The sequence below is a fragment of the Cricetulus griseus genome, chromosome 7, assembly GCF_003668045.3.
Source record: "Cricetulus griseus strain 17A/GY chromosome 7, alternate assembly CriGri-PICRH-1.0, whole genome shotgun sequence".
Taxonomy (NCBI): Eukaryota; Metazoa; Chordata; class Mammalia; order Rodentia; family Cricetidae; genus Cricetulus; species Cricetulus griseus.
Genome location: NC_048600.1, coordinates 14,182,026 through 14,207,003, shown reverse-complemented (window position 1 = coordinate 14,207,003; position 24,978 = coordinate 14,182,026). Strand labels below are relative to the sequence as shown.

Below are 24,978 nucleotides of genomic sequence, written 5' to 3'. Positions count from 1 at the left end.
AGTCACTGCTGCTGACTCCTCAGTCCCTCCTCAGTCTCTTGGAAGAGCCCCAGTCTCTCTGGCCCTTCATTTTTTCTTCATTGACACTTGTTGATTGTCATTTACCAGTCATACTCTGGCATTCCATGTGGTTTAAATTTTAAATTATGTGTATGTATGTCTATGTGTGGGTATGTGCATGAGAGTGCATGAGAGGCGCCGTCCTCCTGGACCTACAGATGGTTGAGCCACACAACAGGAACCGACCTTAGGTTCTGTGCATGCTCTTTAACTGCTAAGCCATTTCTGCAGCTCCTGCCATGCCTTGCTTTAAAGTTTTTTAAATATAGGGTTTTAAACCTGTAGTTTTGGTTTGTTTTATAGTGGATTTATTAGACATAATTCACATGCCATTTTGCCAATTAAGGTGTCTAATTCAGTGGTTTTTAGTTTAGTCACAGGATTGTATAGTCATCATTACAATTTTATAATACTCACTCTCAAAAGAAACTCCGCACTTTCACACCTCGTTCTTCTAAACCCTATTAGTTTGCAGTTTGTCTCTTGGCTTTTCCTACTCTAGACATTTCTTATATATAGGATTGTGTAATATCTGATAGTTTGTGACTAGCTGTTTTTCTTAGTTAACAAAATTCATATATTTTATACATGTATACATGAACCATTGTCTTTCCACTTCTGGGCTATTATGAAGAGAGAGTGTGTGTGTGTGTGTGTGTGTGTCTGTCTGTCTGTCTGTCTGTCTGTCTGTCTGTCTGTCTGTCTGTCTGTCTGTCTGTCCCAAGGAGGTGAGAAGGTGGCATCTTGGATGGAGTTACAGACAGTCACTTGTGAGTCACCTGATGTAGGTGCAGGAAACACTCAACTTTTGAGCCATTTCTCCAGTCACGTGTTTAATGTTTAATGAACAAAGGCCAGACTTACCTAAAATGTCTGAATAATTCTACATTGCTACCAGTAACAAGTGAGGGTTCCAGTTTCTGTAGGTCCTTACCAGCATGCCTTTTCTATTATAGCCATCCTAGAGGAGTTGAAGTGGTATAATTGTGGTTTTGGTTTACATTTCATTTCTGCTTGATGATGATGTTGGACCTCTTAAATATTTATTGACCATGCAAGCATATATTTTTGTAAAAATGCATTAATATCTTTTGCTTATTTTTAAAATTTATTTATGTATTTTATGTATATAGGTGCTTTGTTTGCATGCATGTCACACCAGAAGAGGGCATCCGGTCACATTATAGGCAATTGTGAGCTGCCATGTAAGGTCTGGGAACTGAACTCAAGACCTCTGAAGAGCAGCATATGCTCTTGACCACTAAGCCATCTATCTAGCCTTTCCACCACCCCTTTTTGCTTATTTTTAAGTTTGTTCATTTGTCCTTTTGTTGTTTGAAGATAAGACCGATTTTTACTATTTAGCATGCACAAAGTCCTGTGTAAACACATTTTTCTATTATGTGGGCTGTCTTTTCTTCATGGTGTCCATTGGTAAGAAATTAAGATATGATGGTATATACTTGATCCCTGCACTCCGGAGACTGAATCAGGAGGATGCTGATTCCGAGCCAGCTTGGGCTACATAGCAAGCACCTCTCTCTAACAAAAATGGAGGGGTAAGGAAACAAGGGCAGAATTGTATCTCTAGCACCATAAAACAAAAATGGAAAAGTGAGGTTTTCATTTTTTTTTTTAAGATTTTATTTATTTTGTATACAACATTCTGCTTCCATGTATATCTGCACACAGAAGAGGGCACCAGATCTCATTACAGATGGTTGTGAGCCACCATGTGGTTGCTGGGAATTGAACTCAGGACCTCTGGAAGAGCAGTCAGTGCTCTTAACCTCTGAGCCATCTCTCCAGCCCGAGGTTTTCATTTTTTATGAAGTCTCATTTACTTAAATTTTGTTGCTTATGCTTTGGTTACATAGCTAAGAGGGAAAAAAAAAAGGTATATCCTCTTTTATTAAGAGATTTTTGTTCGTTTGTTTTCTTGTGTTGTGATGTTCAGTGCTGAGAATTAAACCCAGGCCTCATGTGCACTGGTCAAGTGTTCTGCCTCTGAACTACATGTTTCCAGACTAAATACTTGTTGGAGTGTTAGTTTGTAGAGCTGAATTTAGTTAGTTTTGTATGAATTAGGGGTTCAGCTTTGCTGTTTTGCATGGCAAAAGTAAAGTTCCAACATATTGTTGGAAACTTATTCTGCATTTAAGTGACTGGAAAATTGAAGTAGAGCAGCATGAACTTGAAGATCACTTTTAGAAGGCATACCTATAATTGCAGCATTTGGGAGCTTGAGACAGGATTGTGGGTTTGAGGCTAGCTTAAGCTTTAAAGCCAGTTCTCTGAAATCCTAGATGACAGGGTCAGTTGTTTGAAATTCTGCTTAGTGATTAAGATACAGAGAAAAGAATGGCGATCGAATTGACAAGAAAGTTACTGGAGGTCTTTTCAAATTGACAAAGTTACTGGAGGTCTTTTGAAACACAGACTCTCTGGATATAATAAAAGGAATGTGACTAGAGTTGGCTGAGTGGACATGGAACTGTGTAGGTCAGTGCTGAGAGAATGTGCTTAGCCAAGTGGGAGATCCTACCTAGGTCAACCCCCAGCAAACACACCCCTGCCCCCTCCCAGGAATTAACCGACAAAGGTATGTGAAAAAACAATAACTACAGATAGTCTTTATAGATGTTTGCTGAGGGGAGGAGTAGGTTGGATGTATCTCAATGGTAGCTCTCCTGTTAGGGATACTTAAAGCCATGAGTTCAGTTTTTAACACTGCAAACAAAGAAGTTTGCTAGAAGGTTTGGTTACTATTTTTTTTTCTTAGATTTGTTTATTTATCACATATACAATGAAATGTTCTGCATGCTTGCCTGCATGCCAGAAGAGGGCACCAGATCTCATTACAGATGGTTGTTGTGAGTCACTATGTGGTTGCTGGGAATTGAACTCAGGACCTCTGGAAGAGCAGCCAGTGCTCTTAACCACTAAGACATCTCTCCAGCCTGCAGGTTTGGTTTTATTTTAAACATAAAAAAGCCTCTTCTAAAATTATGTAGACTAGTATAGATAAATAGTTTTGACAAAGTGCACTAAGAATAATCAGTCACAAAAAAAAAAAAGAATCAGTCACATGATTTTAACACTACCCACCCCACCTCCCCACCCCCCAACACACACACAGAGTTTCTCTGTGGCAGCTCTGGCTGTCCTAGAACTCTCTGTAGACCAGGCTAGCCTCAAACTTAGAGAGATCCACCTGCCTCTGCCTCCCCAGTACTGGGATTAAAGGTGTGGCTACCACACTTGTCTTGCCCAGTGATTTTAGAGCATTTCAATTAGCAACAGTAAAGTAAGACAGTGTGGTAAAGAGGAAGGCATAGACACATAGAATACTAAAACAGGGTACAGGCAGCCAGGAAGCTGGTTCAGGGAATAAAGGTGCTTGCCATCAAGTTACAGCTGAGTTTGATCCCATGACCCACAAGGTGAAAGGGAAGTATCCTCTCCTGAAAGTTGTCTTGTGACCTCCACACATATGCCATGGTATATACATGCTCATATAATACATACATCTAATAAGTAAATATAATTTTTTAGATTAAAAATGGATATTTTCCTTTGGGGGTGTGCTTCCTGTTTGTATACCATGTGCATGCCTGGTGCTGTAGAAGTTAGAAGAGGGTGTCAGATCTCCTAGAACTGGAGTCACAGGTGGTTGTGTGCCATGTGATATGGACTGGGAACAGAACCTGGGTCCTCTGCAAGAGCAACAAGTACTCTTAACTGCTGACCCATATTGCCAGCCCTGACATGTAGTAACTGTGCAGAAAACTACTTACACAAGTAAGTGAAAGGCAAGAGTGAAATCTGAATTCTGTCTTAGATAATACTAATGTCAAGTTCTGGTTTTGCTTCTACGCTACAGTTGATACTTTTGGATTACTTTTATGGGCCAGGCATAGTGGTGCATACTTTAATCCCAGTAATTGGAAGGCAGAGGCAGAAGAATCTCTTGAGTTTGAGGCCAAACTAGTCTATATAGCAAGAGCCAGGCCAGTCAGGGCTAAGTAGTGAAGCCTTGTTTCAGAAGGCATGAGGTAGGGGCGGGCAGATAGATCTGCTATGTCAGGGCACTTGCTGCAGAGGGCCTAGGCTCAGTTCTTAGCACCCACATGGCTTAATAACTGTTCTTAACTCTAGTTCCAGGGGATCTGGTCCCCTCTTTTGGCTTCTACAAGCACTAGGCACATGCATACGTTGCATATACATGAATGCCAGCAAAACATTCAAACACAAGATAAAAATAAACGATTTTTAAAAATACTTTCACACACCCCCCCCCCCAAAAAAAAATGTAGGCACTGGATCTCAGGCCCTCTTCTGGTCTCTTAAAGGCACCAGGCAAGCATGTGGTGTGTTGCATTCATGCAAACAAAAGTTTTACCCTTTTATGTAAAACAAAATAAAGATACATAAAGAGGGATGAGAAAGGGCCCTAGAGAGATGGCTTAGTGACTGAGAGCACTGACTTCTTACTTTGGAGGACCCAGGTTCAATTCCCAGCATCCTTGTGGCAGTTCATAACTGTCTGTAACTCAAGGCCAAGGGGATCTAATGCCCTCTTCTGGCTTCCATGGGCACAAGGCACAGATGTAGTACACAGACACACATGCAGGCAAAACACTCACACACAGAAAGATAAAAATAATTTTTAAAAAGTTGGTAAAATGAGGTTGGAAAAGGGAGGTGTGATTGGTGTAGCACAGTGATGATAAATTCTTGGCTCGCATGTGCAAGACCCTCAGCGAGGCTGCAGTGAGCAAGTTAGTGAACAGTTATCTTTACCGTCTTTGTAAATGAGTCGTCTTCAAAGGGTCTAAGAATCTCACAAGCTGAATAAGGACTGGAGAGATGGCTCAGAGGTTAAGAGCACTGACTGCTCTTCAGAGGTTCTGAGTTCAATTCCCAGCAGCCACATGGTGGCTCACAACCATCCCTTAAGAGATCTGGTGCCCTCTTCTGGTGTGCAGATATACATGGAAGCAGAATGTTGTATACATAATAAATAAATAAAATCTTTAAAAAAAGATACTGAATAAAAGGGATCCAGGAGTTTTTATATGGCTTATGGCTATTTACTAAATAATTTCAAAACATTTTTTGTCACTTGCTACTTTTTTTTCCCTCAGCTCAGTAAGGGAGGTCATGAATTGCCTCCAACTATGAAGTGTGGAGCTGAGCATTACTCTGATGCCACCAGCGTTTTGGAGGCTGAGGCAAGAGATAGTTCAAGCCTTCTTTGGCTACCTAGCAAGTTTGGGGCCAGTCTGTCTTATTTAAGAGTTAAATGAGTGCTTTTGTTTTTCCTTTGTGGTTAATAGGAAATTTTAATCTATATTTTTGTTGCTATTATATTTTGTCCTTAATTGATGTGTAGTAATATTAAAATGCTTAATACAATATTGATTGTATATTTCAGGGACACAGCAGGCCAGGAACGATTTCACACCATCACAACCTCCTACTACAGAGGAGCAATGGGCATCATGCTAGTGTATGACATCACCAATGGTAAAAGTTTTGAAAACATCAGCAAGTGGCTTAGAAACATAGATGAGGTAAGACCTAGGGGGTGCATAAACCTTCCCTCCTTAACCATCTGAGTAGTTTTTCTTAAAATTTTGTTTAATAATTCTATATGTACAAGATAATAAGAACTACCAGTGTTGTGTATGATGCTTTTCTCTAAGTTAATTGTTTCTTACTGAATCTTTATTTTAAAGGTTTAGTTTAAATTTTTTTAATTATTAAGTTATGGAAATGTTTTATTGTTTCCAGACATTTTGAAATGTTTAGGTATAAAGACAATACATCTAACCAAAAGGAAATAATGCCAAGTGCATATGAAGTTAACAATTGTTTTGTAAGCTGAAGTTATGTATCAAAGTGTATCTATTTCAATTGCTACAGCTTTGAGGCTTCCTGTTGGAATTGTAGTCATGCCATGTTGCTGCCCTCTAACATTGACATTTTACTAAATGTCACTAAAAGAGGGGGTGGAAACAGGTGAAAGGTCCCTTAGAACAAAGTAATTTAAAAACCATCAAAAAATCCCAGTGGTGATTCATACCTTTAATCCCAGCACTTGGGAGGCAGAAGCAGGCGGATCTCTGAGTTTGAGGCTACCAAAGCTACATAGTGAGACCTTGTCTTAAAAAAAGCCACGAGTCTGGGCTGGAGAGATGACTCAGAGGTTAAGAGCACTGACTGCTCTTCTAGAGGTCCTGAGTTCAATTCCCAGCAACCACATGGTGGCTCACAATCATCCGTTATGAGATCTGGTGCCCTCTTCTGTGTGCAGATATACATGGAAGCAGAATGTTGTATACATAATAAATAAATAAATAAAATCTTAAAAAAAAAAAAAAGCCACAAGTCATAGGTATAATGGTTGCTAAGTTTTTAAATGTGACTCTTGAAATCATGCCCACAGTTGACTGTGCACAGTTAATTTCCCCAAGTACCTCATTTTCTATTAACTTCCGTGCTTAGATGTATGTTAAAAATCTCTTAATAAACTTCAGCTCTTTCACACTGACTTGTCCTGGGGCATTTTAGCAATGATTTTTACTTATAGGGATGTACCTGTATGAATAAATACAGTGTGTATGTGTGTGCGTGCTATCCCAGAAGAGCATATCAGATATCCTGAAGCTAGAGTTACAAGTGGTTGTGACTGAGCTGGTGTGGGTGCTGGGAACCAAACTTGTGTTGTCTGGAAGAGCAGACTCTTAGCTGCTGAGTCATCTCTCCATCCCAAAGATGAGACACTTTTTTGCCAGATTATGCTTAAATTCTTTTCTGCAGTGAAATTAAAGCTTCATCTTAAGCCAATTTGAGGTCTCTGAAAAGAACTGTTCAGGCAGCAGGAAGCTTTGTCTGTAGCTCCTACTTCTTAAAGCTACCACCTGGTTGAACAAAAGTTTTGGTTTGAGTCTTTAAATTGGGGTCTCACATAGCCTGGGCTAGCCTCAACTCCCTATGACCTTAAATCCATGATCTTCTCATCTCTACCTCCCAAGTGCTAGGATTACAGGCATGCTCCACCAGTCCTTCTTCTTCTTTTTTTTAATGTCTGTGAATGTTTTGCCTACACATTTGTATGTGTGCCATTTGCATGCATTGTGCCATGGAAGGAAAAAAGAGGGTCTCAGATACCCTGAACCTAGAATTACAGATGTGTGTGAGCCACCATGTGGGTGCTGGGAATCAACCCTGCTCCTCTGTAAGACTAGCAAGTGTTCTTGACTGCTGAGCCAGCTCTCCCACCCTGGCTTAGATTTAATTTAATGAGTGAAGAAGTTTTGGTTTTTACTCATTATGTATATAGTGTTCTGCCTGCTTGTGTGCCTGCACTCCAGAAGGCACCATATCTCATTTTGGATGGTTGTGAGCCACCATGTGATAGCTGGGAATTGAACTCAGGACCTCGGAAGAGCAGCCATCGGTCTTCACCTCTGAGCCATCTCTCCAGCCTGAATGAAGAATTTTTAATGCTGTTTTGACTTGTAAGAATTGGAGTAGGGGGGTTACTGAGAAGCAGGTATTAGGTACCTTTCTTTTTCTTAGCTTTGCTATAGATACATCTTCTTATAAAAGGATGGTAATTAGGAAGGAAGCCTGAGCCAAGATCATAACTGCAAAGGTTTCTCACACCGTTAGGAATATATATGTTTTACTAAATAAGCAGTGTGTCCCTGCTGGGCATTGCCACTGTTGGTCTTTTCTGTAGCATTTTAAAGCACACGGGCACAGAGTGGGGAGACGGTCCAGGCACAAGCTCTTTCCTTCCCTTCCCTATCCCTGCACTTACACATGCACAGATACATGGAAAGGGACATGAGCTTAAGAAACATAATTGTGTTTAGAAAATATTAAGTCATAATCATGTCATTTTACAAAAGTGTAATCTTATCCCGTTTCAGCATGCCAATGAAGATGTGGAAAGAATGTTACTAGGAAACAAGTGTGACATGGATGATAAGAGAGTTGTACCTAAAAGCAAAGGGGAGCAGGTAAGAGTGAGTTGTGGTGGTGACAGAGCTCTCGCTGCTGTGGCTACAGTGCTGGTGCGGTGCACTGAGCGGGTCTTAATGGAAACAGCAGCTTACAATGCTTTCCACTGTGAGACAGTGCTTTCCACTGTGTAACTGACATGGGGCAGAACCGCATATGTGCCTCATATTTGTTAGCTATGTTAGCTCTGTGTAAGCTATACAGAAAAACATGTCAGTAATTGTTTTTGTTGCTGTTGTTTTAATCTTAGAATTTAATGAAATGTGTCACTTATTAAGTTTCTGAAGTTTCACAACTGAAAGACTGTGGCAAGTGGAAATTAGATATATCACAAGGAGCTTTTTTTTTTTCCTTATGGATATCAAATGGTACATTATTTTATTGTTAATTTGGACGAGGAGCTTCTAATATAAGGATGTAATACCTGATTTAGAATATCTGTAATAGAGCTCTTGAGGTGCAGGGGATTGTTTTTATTATCCTCCTCTTTTTTTAAGGTCTTAACTCATTAAAATGGTCTGTGTATTTCTTCTAACATGTTACTCACACCAGTTGTAAGCTCATATTTGGTAGTTGCATAATGGTATTTTGCTTTTATTTTAGATTGCAAGGGAGCATGGTATTAGGTTTTTTGAGACTAGTGCAAAAGCAAATATAAACATCGAAAAGGCGTTTCTCACATTAGCTGAAGACATCCTCCGAAAGGTAAGTTCCTTTATTATGCAGTGACACTTTTGAATTATTTTGTCTTGTTAGTGGTGGTAGCGGTAGTACTTTTTTCTTTTGTTTGTGACAGGGTCTTACATGTACCTCAGGCTGGCCTGTAACTCTTGTTCCTCCTGTCTTAGCCTTTTGAATGCTGGGATTACCCCACCACCTTCTATTCTTTGTCTCCTTAAATATTGTATTCACATAGAAAGTTTGAGTTTTGGTGCTATTGTTCCTAAAAGATCACCCATTACCAATATCTGATCCTCCAGAGTGAAGGAACTTGGAGCTAGATATCTAGAAAACATAAGGCAACATGAAAGAGGTAGTCAGTGGGCAGCTGTTGGTATTTGCTGTCTAGTCTCAGCTCCCCCTGCAACTCCTTGTATGTCGGTGATGAAACTACAAAAAGAAGTGAAAGTGGGGCTGCAGGTGTACATCAGTGGTTCCCAACCTGTGGGTTATAACCCTTTGGCAAACCTCTATCTCTAAAATATTTACATTATGATTCATACCAGTAGCAAAATTACCATTATGAAGTAGCAGTGAAAATAGTTTTATGGTTGGAGGGGTCACCACAGAATGAGGAACTGTATTAAAGAGTCACAGCATTGCGAAGGTTGAGAACCACTGGTGTAGATCATTTGTGCAATGATTGATTGCTTAGTATGTGGGAGGCCTAAATTCAATCTCTGGTATTCAGAGAACGAGGGAAGTTTAGGATAGGTAAATATATGATGGCTATTTTGCAAGGTATTGAGCGATAAAAAGCATGTTAAGAGTCAAGCATGATGGCTCCTGTCTAATCCCAGCACTTAGGAAGATGAAGCAGGTTGCTCATATGTTGAGGTCAGCCTGGGTTATAAAGACAGACCCTGTCTCAAATTTTAAAAAAGGTCAAGTGAAAGATTATGGTCTCATTTAAAAGGATTATGATAACCAAACAGATAGATGTATTTTGTGTTTTGTTTCTTAAGCAGTAGTTGTTTCGGCTGGGAAAGCAGCTCAGTGTTGGAGCACTTCTTTGGCATGCTGAGGCTCTGGGCTCTATGCTGTCTCAGTATGCATAGTTCCAGGCTAACCAGGGATATGCAGTAAGATACCTTATCTCAGAAAAGAAAGGGAATGATAGCTCTTTTATACATGAAAATGCCATGGAAATCTACTTTGTAAGCTAAGCTATTTAAAAGATGAAAAAGAATATGTTAAAGCCAAGTGCATGACATACAATTTTGATCCAGCATTTGGTGGCTGAGGCAGAATTGCATAGTGCATTCAAGGCTAGGCTGAGTACCACAGTGAGATCCTTTCCTTAAAAAACAAAAACAAAAATCTGCTGGGCATAGTGATGCATGCTTTTAATCCCAGCACTTGGTAGAGGCAGGTGGATCTCTGTGAAAGGGCAGCCTGGGCTACCTACATAGTGAGACCCTGTCGTTAATAATAATAATAATAATATCTCAATAACAACAACAACAATAGTAATCTCCCCAAATTTATATTTTTGGTTATGAGCCTAGCCTTTAACAGCTGAGCTATCTCTCCAGCCCTAATCTCCCCAAATCTTGTTAATTCTTCTGTTGAGTTAGACCCCTTTTCCTGGCTGAGAGCCAGCTGAAAGTCCTCTTCATAAATGAATTCATATTGAGACTCTGAAGTGTTTTACCGAGAGATGCTCCTTTGTCCAGACCTACACGGATCTTAGAAAAAGCCAGACTGAGATGCTGTGATAACCCCGAATCTCACTTCCCCTGGAACAAAGTTCCTGGGAAAGTGAACTCCTGTGCAGTTGTGTTTTCTTGGTGTGGGCCTGTTTGAGCTGTCTCTTTACTCATAGGTTTGAGGACCAGTCTTGTTATTTGGCAATTTGTTTCCCTGCCGTGTACAGGGATGAGTCCATCTTGAGGCAGTGGAGTAAATCAAACAGGAGTCTCACTTTAGGTTTTATACTGGGCTTCCTGAGGGCTGACTGGGTTTTAGAACATTTAATAAACTTTTAAGTTGTTTTATGAAAGCTAAGTTCTCAGGCACACCTTAGTCTTTAAAGTTCTGTTTGTGATAGTCTAAGAATCATGTTCAGGATGTTGGAGAAATGAAGAATGATATAAAGGAGAAGCCCCCCCCCCCCCGAAGAATTTAACAGTTAACATTTTGGTGTGTCCTTGGAGCTTATTCTAAGTCCTGCCCACCCAAATTTTGTAACTGCATTTTGTCCCCTCCTCTTCTACTTTCTCATGATTGAGATTGCCATTTTGTTTGTTTTTTGAGACAAGTTTCTTTGTGTAGCCCTGGAGGCTGTCCTGCAACTTGTTTTGTAAGTCAGGCTGGCCTCGAACTCACAGAGATCTGCCCGCCTCTGCCTCCTTGAGTGCTGAGATTAAAGGGTTGTGCCACAACTACCTGTGAAGATTGCTCTTTTAAAGTACTGGTGCAGTAATACAAACCTGTCCTAAAGGCAAATAACTGAACAGAGAAAGGCTTTTGATGTCTCTAATGTTTGACATGACCTAACAGTGGTTCTTGTGAGTTATAAATTATGTATTTTTTTTGTGGAGGCAGGGTTTGCCCAGGTTCCACAATGCCCTTAGCTCAGAGACAACTGCAGGAGTTGACTGTTCTGTTGTGCGATCCCAAGGATCAAACTTAGTTATGGGGCTTAGCAACAGGTAGTTAGTTACACACTGAACTATCTCACCTGCCCTTCAAAACAAAACTCAGGTCTTGCTATGTAGCTCAGGCTGACCTAGAATCCATTTTCTGTCTTCTGAGTTCTGGGATTATGAGCATGTGCCACCAGGCCTGGCTTAATGATGCTAAGTAATGAGAGATGAGGGCTAAGAGATGACAAACCTGTTTAGAAGAGTTAGGCAGGGATGGTCTGAGATACTTTCATAAGTGTTACAGGTAATGTCTGTCCCATGTCAGACAACTAGAAACAGTTTCCAAGTGGAGACTGCAGGGGGACTGCTTTTTATTGTGTAGCTGATACTGATGTGATTCTTCCTGTTGAGTGTTTTATCCATACCAGTGTTTCCTCATGGGTTGCTTCCTTGTGTTGTTGCAGACCCCTGTAAAAGAACCCAACAGTGAAAATGTAGACATCAGCAGTGGAGGAGGCGTGACGGGCTGGAAGAGCAAATGCTGCTGAGTGCTCTCCTGTCCATCTGTTGCCATCCACCATCCGTTTCTCTTCTTGCTGCAAACGAAAACACTCTGTCCATTTTTAACTCTAAACAGATATTTTGTTCCTCATCTTAACTATTCAGTCCATCTATTTTATTTGTTCTTTCATCTGTGACTGCTTGCGGACTATTATAATTTTCTTCAAAAAAAATGTATAGAAAAATCATGTCTGTGACTTCCATTTTCAGATGTACTTGCTCAGCTCACCACTGCACTTCAGTTGTATTATAGTCCAATTCTTATCAACATTAAACTATAGCAATCATTTCAACTCTATTCTGCAAAATTGTATAAGAATAAAAGTTAGAATTAACAATTTTATTTTGTACAACAGTGGGATTTTCTGTCATGAATAATGTGCTTGAGTCCCTATAATCTATAGACATGATAGCAAAGAAACAAAGCCAGGAAAACACTCATTCGCCTTGAATCTGTACGTGGGTTAATTTTGTCCTGTGCCTTATGTGGAAAGGAACTTCTTTGGTTTTTCTTTTTTTGTTGGTGGAAGCATGTGCAGGAGACATTTCATCCCAACATAAACCCGTTCAGATGCTCGAAGTTTGCTCGGCTATAACTTTCACAGTAGTTAACTGAGGACAAAGGGTAATGCAGAAGTGATACTTGATTTTCAGTCTTGTTTCCAGTGGCCTTGATATTTAAACCGATTTCTGCCACCAGGTCCCTTGGCCACTCTGTCCCTTCTCATCTTCCTGCATGCTGCTTTGTTTGCCCCCACTACTCCTGGTATGAGTTATCTAGAGATGAAAGGTTTGTCAAGTTTAACATAAAGCACTGATTTACCTTGCTAAGTAAATGGAAAGATAAATTCTAACTGCCTACTATCAGATGTCAGTTAATCGGTGTCAGCCCCTCATTTACTCTCTCTCCTAAAACCTTTCCCACCCACTGTCTGGCTTCTGTTCCTCTCCCTCCCCCTTTCCCTTCCTGTCTATCCATTGAGTTTATGAAATGGAAGAGTTAATTGCATGCACTAGTGTTTGGAGGGTGTTGTGGTTTGTCTTTCTAATTAGGTATATATCCTATTCACTTTCCTAGAATAAACTACTTAACCTGAATTTGCATAGTCTCCATTCTGGAGCTCCTCCAGCAGTTCGGTAGACCAGGAAAGACTGGTTTTGAAATGAACTTTAAGAGCAGGAAGGAGGAGTGGATCTTAGTAACGTTTGCCAAATGTATTGAGATTTGGCCTCTGAAGAACACTTCAGTGTTAAGTTGTCTTTACTGTAAGATTTAGAAGTACATTTATAATATTATTAATTTCAAGTCCTATCTTTACTTCCTCTTGGAAAACTATTACCGTGAATTTTTAGAGAATACAAAGGACAGCGAAAGGCTTCTCGTGTAAAGCTGAGATCTCTGGCTTTCTGACCCTCTCCTCACTTCCTCTTTCTAGTTTGGCTTCATTGCTTCTCATTAGGACAGGGTAGGCTAAGTTCCCTATGCTGCTAGCATCCTAAGATGATACCTTTGTGGAAATAATTGTGAATAGCATGATTCATTTCGAGCAGAGGCTGAGTTTAGGACAGCAGCTTCCATTGACAAGATTTCTGTGACGTGCATTTTAATGACCTCTTGGCTCCCATACACAGTATAGCGACATATCTACTAAGAGAACCCATGAATTTTTTCAGATAGTGCCCTAAAGACAATTTTATATGCCTCACTGGTGGCTCTTAGTCCCCACACCCCCTTGACTTTATCATTGTTTACTAGTAAAAAGCAGCATTGCCAAATAATTCCCGATTTTCCACTCTGAAAAATGCAATGTTTAAGCTTTTGAAGTTGTAGGTTAAACCTGCTGTCGTTAGTCCTTGCTGTTTGTGTTGCTTCCCTTTATCTGGAATGTGGCAGTTGCCGCTTTACTTTAAACCCTCTTGAATCCTTAATTCAGTGACTTAAGGTTTGGAGCTACATGCTGGGATTTTGGCTAACAGACTGACAGTTTTGTTGTTTGCATAATTATAATTGGCATTGTACAGAGAAAGGATATGGCTACCTTTTGTTAAATCTGCACTTTCTGAATGAATATCAAAAAAAGGGAAATGGAGTATAAATCAATTTTTGTATAATCTGTTTGAAACCTGAGTTTTATTTGCTAACTATTAGGGCTTTGTCCCCTTTCTGTAAGTCTCTTGGGATCCTGTGTAGAAGCTGTTCTCATCAAACACCAACATTCAGTCCATTCTCTGGTACTAGCTACAAATTCGGTTTCATACTCTACTTAACAATTTAAATAAACTGAAATATTTCTAGATGGTCTACTTCTGTTCATATAAAAACAAAACTTGATTTCCAACTGTGTGGTTTGGTTTTCATTTATTTTTGGAGTTGAAGGGTTGCTTCTGAAAACAACACAGGAGGGCATCCTGTTAAGTGTGGTATAGATAGAAGAGAAACTATTTTATCAGCATATGGAAAAAAACTGTGTAGCAAACTGTATTTTAAACCCACAAGACGCTCTAGGACATTAAACAGAGTCATCCTCATAATAGGAAGACTGCCAAGGGCCAAGTGACACCCACTGGTGACCCAGGACGCCCAGGTAGGTTCTCAGTTCTGAGGATGGTGAGGCCTGTTAGACACAGTGGCTGTCCTCTTACTTGAAAACGGTTTTTCCATGAACCACAACTTGGCCTTACCCAGTAATGACAAAAGCAGTGCTTAATCCCATGTTAAGGCCTGGTCAGGAAAAGAGTATAGCGGCTTGTCTCTGCTGAAGAATTGTGCTGAGCGAGGTGTTTCATATGTAGTTTCTTTTTTGTGTGTGTTTTTGGGGCTGGGGAGTTCAAGACAGGGTTTCTCTGTGGCTTTGGAGGCTATCCTGGAACTAGCTCTTGTTGACCAGGCTAGTCTTGAACTCACAGAGATCCGCCTGCCTCTGCCTCCCAAGTACTGGGACTAAAGGTGTGTGCCACCACCACCTGGCTCATATGTAGTTTCTAAGAGTCATCTGAGTGTTTTCAATGCTGCCCTGACCCTGCCCTGACCCAGACATATTCCTGTCGACATCTAGGGTGAAACCTATGAAACCCTTTGAAATTGGTGTAAGAAAAAAGAAATTCAAGGCTAGCCTCATTTTTATAGCAAGTTTAGGGCAGCCTGGGCTATACAAGACCCACTGTCAATAAGTGATTGTTGTTGGGCAGTGGTGGCATACACCTTTGATGCTAGCACTGGGGAGGCAGAATCAGGCAGATCTCTTTGAGTTCAAGGCCAGCCTGGTCTACAGAGGAAATTCCAGTACAGCTAGGACTACTCAGAGAAACCCTGTCTTGCAAAACCTAAAAAAAGTAATTTTTTACTGGATATTGAGTTGTACCTTTAATCCTATTGAGGCAGAGGCAGGTGGGCCTCTGAATTTGAGGTCAGCCTGCTCTACATAGCAAGTTCAAGCCTACATGTGAGACCCAGTCTCAAAACTTTTTCTCTTAACAACTAGGAGTTTATGCAAGAGCCAGATAGCTAAGTTCTAGATTTTAAGTACTGAGTTAATAGAAGGACAAGTTCAGAGGCAATCCTTGATAGTTTTCTCAGGGAGTATATACATTGGGTCTTAATATATGTAGACAGAGGTGGCCATTGTGAAAGAACATGGTCTTGGTTTTTATGAGACACCAGAAGTCCAACCAGATGGAATGGTAAACAGTCGGGGAATTACAGTGGTCAGAGCAGTGTGTTTGAGGAAAGCGTGTCTAAACCTGGCATGGTGACTCACACCTGTAATCCCAGCAGCTGTGATGCTGAGGCAGGGGATCTTAAATTGGAGGCCAGCCTGGAAACAATCCCTCAATGAGCAATTGTGGCATATGCCTTTAATCCCAGCAGGCCGATCTCTGTGAGGCCAGCCTGGTCTACAAATGGGAGTACCAGGAGTACACAGAGAAACCTGTGAATGGAATCTGCCTAAAATGGTTGCAGAGGGTACTGGATTAGTGAAGAGGGTGTTGTGAACCTACTTAGGTGTGGGAACCTCCAGTGCCTGTCACCCAATCTTACTGGGGTTTGTTCTTGTTTGTCTAAGTCATCTTGTGGTAGAAAGTAAACTTGTCGGTTTTCAAGTCATTTTCTTTTTTTTTTTTTTTAAAGATTTTATTTGTATTATATATACAGTCTTCTGCCTGCATGCCAGCAGACGGCACCAGATCTCATTCAAGGTAGTTGTGAGCCACCATGTGGTTGCTGGGAATTGAACTCAGGACCTCTGGAAGAACAGTCAGTGCTCTTAACCGCTGAGCCATCTCTCCAGTCCTCAAGTCATTTTCAAGGCAGGGTTTCCATGTAAAGCTCTGGGTGCCCTGAGGCTCACTTTGTAGTCCAGGCTAGCTTCAAACTTAGAGGTTCCTCTGCCTCCCAAGTGCTGGGATTAAAGGCGTGTGCTGCCATAACAACCTCCAGGAGTCTTTTAATGGGTTTCTAAAATTGGTAGTGTCTAGATCACTAGTACTAGTAAAATTGGCCTGAAAAAGTGAAGGGACTCGGCTCATGCCAGCTTCTTAGGTGGACTAAAGGCATTTGTAACTGACTAGCAGTCCATTGTGACTATAGGGGAGTAAGATGCAAGCAAGAGTCCTTTGCTGGGGACCGATGTCAGGGGTGCTGTCTCTAGCCAACATCCTAAAAGGAGACCATGTCTACCTGTTACAGTTATTTAACAAGTGGAGGAGCAGTTAACTAAGGAAGGGAAATCATGTAAGACTCAGGAACTCTGTGGGTCTTGAGGACTGGAGTCTCAGGTCTCTCATACATAGCTTAGGCAGGAATGAGTCCTGCCTGCAGCTACTGATCCCAGTTGCACTGCCTGTCAGGGAAGAAACCTTAAGCAGAGGGAGCCCAATCTGTCTCCCAACAACTCCCTGCCCATAACCTGGGCCTTCTCATCTTACTGAATTTTGCTGGAAGCCTCTGGAGAGGGCCTAATTTATTCAGACCAGCTAGCTTCTGATTGGAAGAATGTGAGCACACAAATAAGGTGAGACTTGGGGGGGCGGGGTCAGGGAAAACACTGTCAAACCAGACTTCCTGCTGGCTGTCTCAGGGTGGGAGGGGTTGCTTGTTCCTTAGTTGCTGCTGCTGTGTTGACAGCTGTCACGGAACCCCCACACGGGCAGGAAATTGCATCAGACACCCCCTTCTATATCTACCCTGAGATTATACACAAAAGCCACAGCAGCTGTGTTTTGTTTTTGTTAATTTGTGTGGATCTGTGTGTGCACATGCGTGTGTGTGCCTGAAGAAGCCACAAGAGAACATCAGATCTGGAGTTGCCGTTACAGGAGGCTGTGAGTGTGTGTGCTGGGAACTGAACGAGGATCCTCTGCAGGAGCAACAAGCAGCCTTAACTCCTTTTTGTTTGTTCTTGTAATGCAGTACTGGGATCAAACCCATTTCATGTAAGATAGCCAAGCACTTTACCAGCTGAACTATATCCCCAGTCCCTACAGTAAATTTAAAAAGTTTTTCTCCTGTGTATTACATCCTGACCTCCATTTCCTCTCCCTCATCTCCTCCCAGTCTCTCCCATCTCCCCTCTCCCCCAGATCAATCCTCCTCCCTTTCCCTTTAGAAAAGGGCAGGCCTTCCAGGGATATCAACCAAAGGCCATATCAAATTACAATACGACTGGGCACTCACCCTCATATTAAGGCTGCACAAGGCAACCTAGGAGGAGGAAAAAGGTCCCAAAAGCTGGCAAAAGAGTCAAACAGCCCCCATTCCCACTGTTAAGAGTCCCACAAGAACACCATTTGTAACATACGCAGAGGATCTAGGTCAGCCCCATACAGGCTTCTTGATGGTTCAGTCTCTATGAGCCCTGCCTGGTTGATTCTGTGGGCTGTGTTCTTGTGGTGCCCTTGACCCCTCTGGCTCCTACAATCCTTCCTCCCCCTCTTGGGCAGTACAATAAATAACTTTTTAAAAAATGTCATTTCATTTCATTTATTTGTGTGAGCATGCCAATAAGTACTTCTTAAAAAAGTGTTACATTTGTGTGTGTGTACATCCCCGAGAAACTCCCATCTCTAGGAACATAGAACATAGTAATTGGTCTGCTTTGGCTCATAGTCACTGTGTCAGATACCAAGCCTCGAGGATGGCTACTGCCCCTCTGAGAGCTATGTGGCTGCCACCAGAACCCAAGCCCTGTCCTGTGTGGCCTACATTTCTTTCTTGCTGTGGTTCTGGTTCAAGAGTCCCATGGTTATATTGGTTGATAAAACTCAAATTATGAGCCCAGGTGCCAGGGAAGCAGGACTTCCAAGCAATGGAACGTTATGTCAGCAGGACATTGTCTTTAAAAATCCACCCCTGGGGGACAGTGAAATGGCTTGGCTGGTTGCACAAGCCTAGTGACTTTTGTGTGGTCCTTTGAAGCCATGGTGGAAGGAGAGCTGACTCCTGAAAGTTGCTCTGACTGCCACACATGTTTGGCAGGAATTTTGTCTTTCTCCCTGTGGTGGTTTGAATGAAGATGGCTCTGTAGACTTAAACAACTGAATATTTGGTCCCCAGTTGGTAGAACTTTGGGGGAAGGACTAGGAGTTGTGTTATTTAGGGTGTCCCTTGAGGTTCCAAAAGCCCACACCATTCTCAGCTAGCACTCTACCTCATGCTTGTGGATCAAATACAGAAACTCGGCTACTGCCCTAGGGCCATGCCTGCTTTCCTGCTGCCACTGTCTCCACCGTGATATGATTGATGGTCTGGAGATGTAAGTCCCAGATTAAACACTTTTTTTTTATAAGTTGCCTTGGCCATGGTGTTTTTGTACAGCAATAGAAAAGTAACTGAGACACTCCCTGGTAAATTAAATTAAAATCAACTTAATGCCCATCCCTGACCAGTGATGCAGCTTGGTAGAGTGCTTACCTACCATGCACAAGGCCCTGAACTCACTCTCCAGTGCACCATAAACCAAGTGTGATGGTGAATACCTGTAATACATGGTCAAGATCATCCTTAGCTGCAGAGCCAGTTCAAGGACAGCCTGGGCTACCTGAGACACTGTCTCAAAACCAGCCAAACAACAAAGCACACAGAGATAGAAGCACACACACCACCATTGTACCCAGCCCACCCGAAGAATAATGCTGGGTTGAGACTCATGTGTTAGTAGTTTGGATTTTCATTGTTTTAATTTCTTTGTGAGTCCCTGGGAAGCCAAGTTCATGAGCTGGCAGCTACACCCCTAATGCTAAATGTGCCTTGCCTTGGGATCTCCCAGGACCTTGTTAGAAATGTACCCTTGCTTTTGAGTCTGCCCTCTCCCAGCTCTATAGAGCCCACGCCCATTCTGGAGAATGCAGTGTTGTGCGATGTTTTACTCTTGGCTTTTTTTGAGGGGCCCACCACCTAGCTCCCAAAGAATTCACTTATGAAGGCTTATTCTTAGGAATACCTTAGCTTGGCTTGTTTCTTGCCAGCTTTTTAAAACTTAAGTTATCCCGTCTATCTTTTGCCTCTGGGCATTTTCCTTTTCTTCTTACTCGTGGCTTCTGGGTGACTGGATCCTGTCCTCCTAGCCTTGTTCTCCCGTTGCTCCTCCTCTTCCTTGGGTCTCCCATTTATCCTCTCTGTCTGCCAGCCCCACCTATCCTTGCTCCTGCCTCGCCATTAGCTGTTCAGATCTTTATTAGGGCCATCGGGTGTTTAGACAGGCAAGAATCACAGCTGCACAGAGTTAAACAAATGCAGCATTAACAAAAGTCACGAACCTGAAAATATATTCTACCATGATGCAGTTTCTTCTTCAATAAACGGTCTATCTCCATCACAAAAGGAAAGAAAGAGGGAAAGAAAATATAACCTTAGGGCTATGGGAGCTTGAAGGTCCCAGGCTTGATTTTAGCATCCCCCCCCTCAAAGGGTGGTAGTGGTGAAATACAGAGTCTTAGCACAACTAGAACTAAACAACAGCCCAAGTGAGTGTGACCTGTATTACAGTTCGGGGAGGGCTGGCTTGGGCTGTTTCTCCATGGCATCCCACACCCCACCATCAGGGAATGGGGCTTCTGGCCCTCCCACTAAGGAAAGCATATTTGTTACCTGGCAGGCCCTGTGTACTTACTCCATTTGAGTTAATTGTCCTTTGAAAGCTTTGTGTCCTTACCATTCCTAATTGCAGTCCTTCACTGAGGGGAAGTCAGGGCAGAAACGGCCAGCAACTACTCACATATGTCCACAGTCAAGGGCAAAGAGAAATGAGTATATCCATGCTGCCCGCTGACTACGTTTTAATTCTCATCTAGCTTCTGTTTTATGTGGTTCAGGATCCCTTGCCTAGGGAATGGTTTCACCCACAATGGGCTTTGTCCATATGTCCCTCACTAATCAAGACAACTCCCACAAACACCTCCCTAGACCAACCTAACATTAAGATGCTCTTTGCAGGTAACTCTAGGTTTTGTCAAGTTGTCAATAAAAACCAGCACAGCTTATATTGTTGTTTTTTTTTGAGAGAGTATCATATGTAGCCCAGGCTGGCCTTGAACTCACTGTGTAGCCAAGGGCAACCTTGAATTCCTGATTCTCCCTACTCCAACTCATGCATGGTGAGATTACAGGTGTGCACCACCTTGTCGGGCTTTTTAAAAATGTTTTACTTTGAGATGAAGCATTACTGTGCTGCCCAGATTGGCCTTGGACTCTTAAACTCAAATAAATAGTTCTTCTACTTCAGCCTCCCAAATAGCTGAAACTGTAAGCATGACTCACTGCACCCAGCCTGTATTTCTTTCTAATGGCAGCTTTAATTCTAACTCTAATGGAACTTTAAAATCCAAGCCACAGTCTGGTCAAACTAACTATTGCCAGTTTCTGGATAAATTAGTTGACTCCTGTAGATCCTCAATTCCTTATCCCTAAAGGGGCCAGTGAGGCAGCTCAGGAGGTAGGGGCACTTGCTGCCTTGCCTTACGGCCCTGGGATTCTCAAGCTGAAGGAAAATAACTCCTGAAGTTTGCCCTCTGAACTAGGCATTTTTGTGCATTCGTATATGCATGCACTCAAGATAAATGTAAAATTAAATGTGGGTTAGAAAGTCCCTCCAGACTCAATCTAATAGAAATATTATTCAGTTCCGAGGACTCCTTGTTTGACACACAAGACTCATAACACCCCAACTCTTCTGGGCTTGCCACTGTGGGGGATGCGAACTATAAAATTAACCATAGAGCCACTATGCCACCTGGTGATCATTTTGGGAACTGCATTCCCAATGCAATTCCCAGTGAAACATTTCACCTTAAACCAGTGGTTCTCAGCCTTTCTAATGCTTTAATACAGTGTGCCCCTCCCATATGTTGTGGTGACCCCCTAGGCATAAAGTTATTTTCATTGCTACTTCATAACTGTAATTTTGCTATTGTTATGAACCATAATGTAGATAACCTGTATTTTCTGATGGTCTTAGGTGATTTCTGTGAAAGGGTCGATTGACCCCCAGCTTGAGAACTGCTGCCTTAAACACACTGAGGAGAGGGCTAGAGAGAGGCGCGGGGGGGGGTGCTGGAGAGGTGGCTCAGTGGTTAAGAGCACTGGTTGCTCTCCCAGAGAACTTCAATTTCCCAGGATCCACAACTGTCTGAAACTCCATTTCCAGGGGGATCTGACACCTTCACACTCATGCACATAAAATAAAGTTAGATAACTTATATTTTAAAAGCCACTTTGAGGATTTAGGGTATGTGTGTCAAGCTAGACAAACACTCTACCAGCTGAGCACGCCTGCTCCCACCCCACAATTGTTGGGATGACCGGCATGCACCGCCCCCCATCCTAGTCAGTTCTTCATGCCAATGCAAAGGAGTGAGAAAAACTAACAGGCAGAAACAAGGGCAACGGGAGTAGAGAAAACCAAAGGAAAGTGAGCGAGTGCTACACGGGTGAACTGGATAAAGATGTCTGCACCAAGCCTGGAAACCTGAGTTTGATCCCCGGGACTCATGTGGTGGAAGAAGAGATCCTCCACACGAAAGCCATGATATGTGTATTCACACATGTAGATACACCATAAATACATACATGTGATTTTAAGGAAGAAAGCAATGATGAATTCAAAGGTTAAAATTTGAGTAACTAGAGCCAGGCATGGTGGGCGCGCCTTTAATCCTAGTACTCGGGAGACAGAGGCAGAGGCAGGCAGATCTCAAGGCCAGCCTGATCTACAGAGCTAGTTCCAGGCCAGCAGAGAAACCTTGGAACACACACAGACAAATGAGTAGCTGAAAATAGAGAGGAAAGCAGACAGTGTGCTATGGCTGAGGTTAAGAGGCAGGCTCATTAAGAGAGGGTATTTAGACTGTGGGAGCTGACCTCATAAGTGGATTAGGGACCTTACAAGAGGGATGAGGTTGAAGAGAACTTTCTTTTGCCCTTCTGCTTTCTACCACTTGAGGAAACAGCTAGACAGTTCACCCTGAACTTGGCGCTCCCAGCCTCCAAAAGTAAGAGTACATTTCTGTTCTATATAATTTACCCAGTCTGTGGTATTCTGTGACAGCAACATAAAACAGAAAGAGTTGAGGGATATTAGTCTTAAGAAAGACATGCACACACACACACACCAACTTAGAAGATTACATATTCCAAGAACTATATGGCATTTCAGAACTACAAGAAAAAGAGTTATGTTACTGTTTTGTTGGAATGTTTTTGCATTTTATTTAGTCTGTATCAGTTTCACTGTGGGTATGAGTGAAAGTTGGAGAACAGCTTGTGGGAATTGATCCTTTCCCTCCACCACATGCTTCCAGGGATGGAACTTAGTCAGGCTCTGCAGCAGGTCCTCTCCTTGCTGAGCCATCTTGCTGGCCCATGGTTGTCATCCATATCTACATTCTTGGGCTCCATGCTGGAACCCAAGCACCATACACACATGCTAACCAAGGGGGAAATGCAAGCTGCATCTAAGAGCAAGAATCGGAATGACTGTGTTTTCTTCAAGGTCAGTACACACTCAAGTGACCTCATCAATGTGAAAATTTTAAAAAAAAATGACATATGGAGAGGGACAGTTTCCTCTCCCTGTACTCCCTCTCAGAATCTAGTCCAGCAGAATGGAACCTGGACCAAGAAGAAGGAAAACTTGAAGATTTGAAAAACAGGGAGGAGCTGCAGTTTGTTCACCTCAGGAGAGAACTATCAGACTGGGATAGGAGGACCTGGTATCCAGGAAGAAGAGAGAGAGGCTGGGAATATGGCTCAGTGAAGTGCTTGCTTTTTAAGCACAGTGGCCCAAGTTCAGTCTCTACCACACCTGTAAAAGCTATATGCAGTGCTTGGTTCAATGAGAGGCCCTATCACAAAATAAGGTGGGAGTTAGCCAAGCATTTGTCTAGCATTCATGTCTAGCATTCTATATTCAATCCCAAGTTTCCAAAAAAATTTTTAAGGTTTATTTATTTATCTATTTATTTATTTGTTGGTTTTTCGAGACAGAGTTTCTCTGTGTAGCTTTGGAGTCTATCCTGGCACTCGCTCTGTAACCAGGCTGGCCTCGAACTCAGAGATCTGCCTGCCTCTAAGGTTTATTTATTTATGTAGAGTGCCCTATCTGCATATACAACTTTATGCCAGAAGAGGGCATCTGATCCCATTATAGATGGTTGTGAGCCACCATGTGGTTGCTGGGAGTTGAACTCAGGACCTCTGGAAGAGCAGCCAGTGGTCTGAACCCCTGAACCATTTCTCCAGCCCCTCAAAAAATTTTAATTAATTAATTGAAATAAAAAAACAAGGCCTCCAGGGAGTAATCAAAGAAGATACAGAATTGATCTCTGCCTTGCAGACATTTTGAATGGTGTGCACAGATACACACAAAACAAGAAAGGAAAGGAGGGAGGGAGGGAGGAAGAAAGGGAGGGAGGAGGGTAGGTATGTATACTGGATAGTTTTGTCAACTTGATACAAACTAGTGTCAGCTGGAAAGACAGACCCTCAGTTGAGGAATTGCTTCTATCAGATTGGCCTGTGGGGCATTTTCTTGATTAATGATTAACATGGGAGGACCCAGGAGTATGGTGCACCCCTGGGCAACAGGCTGAGTAAACCATAGAGAGCAACCCAGTAAGCAGCACCCTCCATGGTTTCTGGTTCAGTTCCTGAAGGGTAATCCTAATAGGTCTTACCAAAACCTGGAGTCAGATATCGAGGTAAATGCTGAAAGATCAAAGAAGCAGCCACACTCACTTCTTACCTCTTTGAATCCTCCGATCTAAAGGGTCAAGATCCTGTCTCCACCCTGCCTTATCACCTCCAGTCTGTTTGTACAGACTTCCAGATCTCTATGGTTAACTAGTGGCTAGCTCTACCTTCTGATATCCAGGCAAGCTTTATTTGTCAGAACTCAAACAAAATATCACAAGTTCCTGCCTCCAGGTTCCCTGCCTTCAGTTCCTGCCTGGACTCCCCTCAATAATTGACTATAACTTGTAAACTAAAATAAGCCCCTCCCTCTCCAGGTTTTTTTGTTTTGTTTTGTTTTGTTTGTTTGTTTGTTTGTTTGGTCACTGGTTTATCCTTGCAACAGGAAGCAAACTAGAATAGAAGGCAAGTCACACATCTTGAGTCCACATACGTCCCTGCAGAGCTGGAACACATAATGTTCCCTGCCCCTCCCCGTTATCATAGTTGCTTATTTTAAGAGCATCATCTAATATCTCCATGTTTACTAACCATCAACTGCCATAGCTTCTCGTTGGAGATTCATGAGACCCTCTTCCAGCCACACCAGAATGTACAGGTGACAACAGCTGCTTGGCTTCCTAAGTCCAACAGAGGATAGCATTTCACAGCCGCCCTCCATTCCCCTGGCTCACCCATTCATTCTGTCCCCATCTTTTGTAATGGTCCCTGAGGACCCCGAGAGGACTGGGAGGTTGGTGAAGATGTCCCATTGTGGCTGAATGCTCAACAGTCCCTTAGTCTCAGCACTTTGTCCTGAGTCTACATTGTTGTCTACTGGGTTATAGACAT

General features: G+C 42.3%; 1 protein-coding gene across 1 annotated transcript in view; it reads left to right on the top strand.

Moving 5' to 3' along the window:
- Positions 1-14,258, top strand: part of Rab10 (RAB10, member RAS oncogene family) — a 50,631-nt gene extending 36,373 nt beyond the window's left edge. Inside the window, exons 3-6 of the mRNA XM_027424532.2 lie at positions 5,498-5,636; positions 8,004-8,093; positions 8,698-8,799; positions 11,867-14,258. Of these exons, the coding sequence (XP_027280333.1) occupies positions 5,498-5,636; positions 8,004-8,093; positions 8,698-8,799; positions 11,867-11,950 (415 nt within the window). The 3' untranslated portion in view covers positions 11,951-14,258. The remainder of the gene's footprint in view (positions 1-5,497; positions 5,637-8,003; positions 8,094-8,697; positions 8,800-11,866) is intronic.
- Positions 14,259-24,978: the final 10,720 nt, after the last annotated feature.